Here is a 6000-nt window from a genome sequence, read left to right as displayed (position 1 = left end):
CCGCATCCACCCACCCTGGCCCCATCTTTTCCTTTGGTTTTTCAGCGTTCACCAGTTTCACCGTAAGGCTCTATTTTCTTTTTCCTTTGTCACTCGAAACATCTTAATGTTTCAAAAGCGACCACTGAGTCCTTTCGATGGTGGTGGGGAGACGACCGACGCCCCTGGCACACCCACTTTTTCCCACCTCCTCAGCCAGACCACCACCTAGGGAGTGGCGTTCGTCCCCGGGGAAAGGCGCTCTCCCCCGGCAGTTTTTCGCCTGTGGGAGCCGGGGTCAGAGGCCCTGCGGGAGTCGCCCCCACCGCGGCGTGCGAGGCCGGCGGGGGCGGGGCGGGGCCGCGGGCGCACCTGCCCGGCGCAGCGAGGCTCGCGGCGGCTGCGCGAACGACGTGCCCCAGCCCCACCCGCCCACTCCCGTCCTGCCGTGTGTTTACGTGGAGACGAAGATGGCGGCGGTGGTGACGACGCTGTCCGTGCTGCCGAGGACGGTCAGCCAGTGAGCGCGGAGACTGGTTGCGCCCCGGGCGGGGGAGCGCGGGGCCCGGCCCTGCTCCCTGGGCCGCGGAGCTTGCGGTCCCACCTCCGTCTGAACCGACGTTTCCTTTCTACCTCCTACCCCTTGTCTGTCTTCCCCCAGCCTTCCTCGGAGAAGCTATGGAGGACGAAGAGAGACAGAAGAAGCTGGAGGCCGGCAAAGCAAAGGTAGGAGAGCCTGCAACTGCCAGGCCTGCGGTGGGAGGCGGTGGCGGGGAAGGGTTGAGAGGGGGCCTGGGAAGCGGCGAACAGCCCCGGTGCGCCGCCTGGAAAGGCGGCGCTGCACGGTCCTCGCCCTCTTCTCTCCTTTTTCCTATTGAAAAACCCTGGTGATATACTACTTAGCGGATACTTCCGTAATGATTGGGTGGTGTGGCTCTTTTCTCCCGAATGCCCAAATAAAAGCCTTCTTTTACTATGTTGCGATAAACTGGTATTTTATAGCGTCTATATCTTCAATCTTTCACCTTTTTAAAGAGTTTTCTGGGTAGTGCAGGCATTGTGCTTTTCAGGGTGGGGATTTGGGGCTTTATTCGTTAGGGGATTTGTACGCTCATCATCAGCTTGGCGTTCTTAGGTGGCACGCTGGCACTCTTGGGTGTGTGATTGGCCTGTGACAGCTGCCTCAGCAGTGGCTTGAGTGTGCCACAAGTGCCAGCTGTGAACTTCGCTTTAGGGGCGTTTTTAGAAGCATGGCTTTGTATGTTGGTGTTTGGAGGTCTTTGTCATGGCATGCTCTTTGTATTGTGTGGAATGTTAATGCAGTCTGTGAGTGGAACTTCTGGGGACCAAAGGTTCCATATTCTAAGCAACGCCTATAGAATTCCTGATTTAAATAATTTAATTGTTATGATATGTCTTGTTGAGCCCCAATTTTGTGTGTTTGAAAAAACCTATTAAGCAAACAATGCAAATTCATACACAGGTGTTATTCATTGGGCTACATAAAAAATTTGACCAACCAAATATAAATTAAATAGCCTATCTTTTAAAAATTTCATGCTTGAGCATAATTCCTGGCTGACTTCAAAATCCCCCTTCCTCCCTGTAATGAAATTACCGTTTATAGATCATATTCTGTTTTATTAGAGATGATTGTTAGCAATCGTACTTGGACCACAATTAAATTACAATACTGTTAACTGTTCTTTCTCTCTCACCTTCCCCACCCTCCAAATAAGCAAATAAAGAAGACTGGATCTATGATTTTAGTAATCATTGAAGGGCCATACTGCAGAGAGACAGTAGGAGGTGCTTAACACAAGTTTCTTAAATCAGTATAAATATATAAACTAGCTTCATATGCTCTAAGGACAAAGCTTAAATGCGTGTAGGTTATCAGGTGTATTATTACTTTAGAAGCTACACGTGGAGGTAAAAGGAAATTAAGGCATCTTTAGAAGCCCAAAGTTGCTTACATTTTTGCAATCACAGGGTTTGAGCACGATTTATGAACCCAAGAAAGTGGAGGTAAAGTTTGTATCTCCTTCCAAAAGCCTTGAAGTTCTAATTAGACATTTTGCTTATCTGTTTATTACCTCAGATTTTTTACTACCTGCCTTCAGAAGTATTTTTCTTAAATATATGTGAAGCAGTCCAAAAAACAGTTTACTTTGGACATATTTCATAATAGTTAAAAGAATTTATTTAAATTGTTTTGATTAAGCAAAAGGGAATTCTAGTTTCTTTGTGTGTGTATATGTGGTTTTTGTCTTTCAAAATTATGCCTGTGGGATAAAAATAATTTTCTTACAACAGTTACTTTTATTGTAGAAAATTATCTTCTAAAATTGAGCCAAATTTTTCCAGTCAGAAATAAATCTGAAACTTGTAAGGCAAGATATATTTGCTGGAGCATTGGCTGTACAATATAAAAACACTGGAAACAACCTTCAAAGACAATATTAAGAGAATCATTTTTTAAACTATTACATAAATATAATGGGATATTATACAGCCATTAAAATTATGAAGACTGTTATGATAAATCACAGAGAAAAAAATGTGACAATGAGTGTGTATATGTCCATGAATGACTGAAAAATTGTGCTGAACACTGGAATTTGACACAACACTGTAAAATGATTATGAATCAATAAAAAATGTTAAAAAAAAAAAAAAAAGAAACACAAGGTAAAACTACAGCAACTAGAGAAGACAAGCACCTGACTTCTCTAGGCTAGTGTCCAATAAAATTAAATGTGAGAGATATATGTAACTTTACATTTTCTAAGTAGTCATATTGTAAAAGTAAAAAGGAATAAAAGAAACAAAAGAGGTGAGGTGGGTAGAGCTCAGTGGTAGAGCGCATGACTAGCATGCACAAGGTCCTGGGTTCAATCCCCAGTATCTCCATTAAAAAAAAAAAACTAAAAATATCATTGTAAATCAACAGTACTTCAATAAAGAAAAAAAAGGCATAAAAAGAAATTTTTTTAAAGAAACAAAAGAAATTAACTTGAATGTGGCATTTTGTTCAACTCAATATACCTAAAATGTCAACATTTCAACATGTAATCAATATAAAATTATTAATGAGCTAAAAAAAATTATGAAGACTGATAGGAACATGGAAAATAAAGTGAAAACAGCATCGTCAAAAATAGTGTGTACGTTATTTCATTTGTATAAATGTGTGTTTTTAGATTAGAACTTAAAAACTGGATTATAAGTGTAAGGTCATTCAGCAGACCTGTATGGAACTCCTGTTTTATACCAAGAGCTGGAAATAGAGAGGTGGTGACAATTTCTGTTCTCAGAGTTGAGTGGGAAAGACTGACACTGTATTTAGTAAGTGCACTGAGGTGGTACAGTGGGATTTTAGGTGAATTTTTTCGTTTGTTAAAATGTGTTAAATGCTGCTAGCTTGTTTTTAAGACTTTTTACAAAGAAGGCTCTTGATATTAATGCGGTGTCACATAATGCCTATCAAATAGTAAGTACTCACTAATTGCATAATGAATGAGCAGAATGACTATCAGTTAATGGGTGCTACTTTACTAGCATGTTGTAATTTAATGACAGTAATCCAGAATCTTGTAATTGAAAGTCTTTTATTGCCATCATTAAAAATCAACTAAGTTGATTATTTCTGAAACTTTTTCAGATACTTGATTGTCTAAATGTCTTGTTCGTTCATTGGACTGAAATACTGTATTTGATAATCTAGTTTTACAAACCACAACTTGTAAACTATTTTCTTGGTGTTTCGCAAGCTGTTCATTGAAAAACTTCCTTTCTGAATCTATAAATGATCACTTTTTAAATTACCTTTAATGCATACAGTGTAGAATACTTTACAAAATGTTTTATACCAACTAAAATCTGCAGTGATAGAATAAGTTTTGGCATATGTATCCATTAAAATATTTCTGCAGAAACTTTCTGATTTGGGAAAATGCCCCCAAATAATGCCAGATTAATAAAAATGTTACTGAAGAAGCTATGTGTACTTATTTACATATGAAGACACCTGAAAAAAATGCACCAAGGTATAAATGATGATTGTCTCTGGACGGTGTTTAGTATTTATCAAATTCTCTGCAATATATTTCTTTAATGACCAATAAAAATATTTAAATGCCATTTTAAAAAACAATAAAAGCTTATCAAGTAAAATATGATAAAGAACACATTATAGTGTAGTCCTGGAAATATAATTCTTATTCCAATGCTGCTTTCATTGTATATTTGGGATTCTATATTATTAGAGGTTTATAGATATCCTTTCTGGTTTTGTAATTCTTTTTCCTTACTGTAAGTTCTTATTGCCATGAACATGCTCTCCTTGCCTTGCTCCATCTCATCTGCCTCTTTTAACTTACTCTTTCATGTTTGCTGTGACTAGAGAACCCAGTAACTGAGCTTGATAGAATGATTTGTACTAGTCAGGCATTGATGGAGCCTGGTAAATGGGCTTTATGACAGTTTAGTTTTTCTACTGCTTGTGATGTTTTGATTTGCTCTTGTATCCTCAACTACTTCTTTAGTGTTGATGTAGCAAGAAGCCTGACCCATGATGATGTGAGACATTACTGCATTAAGTAAATATTTTCAGAGCTGGGCTAACCCCATTTGCAAGGTGTTGAAGGGCTAGCACTACAAAGACTGTCCTTGTGTTGAAACAAACTATTTTAACTCCACTTTAAATGACTTCATTTTTTTTCCAAGTAAAGTTATTTATAATATTATATAAAGTATTGTAATATTAGCCAACAAAATCAAAGACAGTTGTGTATTTAGTATAAAATGATTATTTCTGTAAATTCATGTTAAATATACTTTTTAACATTCTACTAATATAGCAGAGTTCAGTAAAACCAAAGTTTTGTACCAGCTATTCAGTACTTAATATAATTGGCATTGTTTGTTAAGTAATTATTGAAACTTGCCTGTTGCATTCAGTACATAAGTAATTATATGAGTTTTTTTGTTTAATGAGCATTTTCAGTTTGAAAAATAGTGCCAATTGTATGCAAAAAAGGACAGTGCTCTGTGCAAGCTGTGTATTAGGTTATTGCTAGCAAGACTTTTGGAGGGGGGTAGTAGTTATGTTTATTTTTTAATGGAGATATTGGGGATTGAACCCAGGACCTCGTGCATGCTCAGCACACGATCTACCACTGAGCTACACGCCACCCTCCCCACCCCCCACCCCCCCAAAGCAGGACTTTTCAATTACTGTTTCCACTCTGATAGACATAGTTATGGTGAAAAATTGTTCTGTACATATTTCAGATCCACCGCTCCACCACTAAGAAAGTTGCTCTCCATCCTTGTTTCTTTTAAACTTTCTAGTTTTTTATTCTTATATGTGGCATACCTTACTTAGCTTCAAAATGGATACAGCAGTTTGATACCTTCATCTACATTATTATAACAGTGATGCATTGTCTGTGACTTAAAAACTACTTCATGGCCTTTAGGCTTTGTTGAAAAGGCAAAACAAAACATGATTTTAAAAGTAATAATATGGAGGAAAGAATGGGCAGAGCAGGTTTCTTGAAGTGTATATTGAAGAAAGATTTTTAAGGCAAATCCAAGAAATGGCAGGAACAGGGCTAGAGAAGTGGTTGCATAAAAGAGCTGTAAGATCAAATGAAGAGAGACTTGGCAGGGAGGTCTGGTGTCCTGTAAATGAAACTGAAAGTTGAATGAACACATGGAAAAGAGAAAATGAAAAAGATAGGCTATATCCAGTGACTGGAATATGACAAGATTGGGGCAAAAATTATTTTCAAACAAAACACCTCTTATTTTTATATATAAGAAAGTTTGTAGTAAGAACTAAACTAATACTGCAAAATATCTACCTGTTACAGGCTACTGATTATTGAAATGTAGGTGAATTTCTTCTAATATGGAAGCTAGAGAAAGTTCTCATGGTATATTGTTAAGCATTAAATGATAAGGAGCATGATGTTTATTTGTCGGTTTCCACTGAAGTTCAAATTTTAGGCATCT

At 38.1% G+C, this 6000-nt stretch overlaps 1 protein-coding gene across 10 annotated transcripts in view; it reads left to right on the top strand.

The window, feature by feature from the left end:
- The first annotated feature begins 427 nt into the window (after positions 1–427).
- Positions 428–6000, top strand: part of AKAP9 (A-kinase anchoring protein 9) — a 139203-nt gene continuing 133630 nt past the window's right edge. For all 10 annotated transcript variants that reach the window (XM_072964997.1, XM_072965004.1, XM_072965003.1 and 7 more), the window contains exon 1: positions 428–705. In XM_072964997.1, coding sequence (XP_072821098.1) covers positions 658–705 — 48 coding nt within the window. In that variant the 5' untranslated portion in view covers positions 428–657. The remainder of the gene's footprint in view (positions 706–6000) is intronic.

This window comes from Vicugna pacos, chromosome 7, assembly GCF_048564905.1.
Source record: "Vicugna pacos chromosome 7, VicPac4, whole genome shotgun sequence".
In the NCBI taxonomy this organism is placed as follows: Eukaryota; Metazoa; Chordata; class Mammalia; order Artiodactyla; family Camelidae; genus Vicugna; species Vicugna pacos.
Note: the sequence above shows the minus strand (reverse complement) of the source record. Positions and strands in the feature narration are given on the sequence as shown.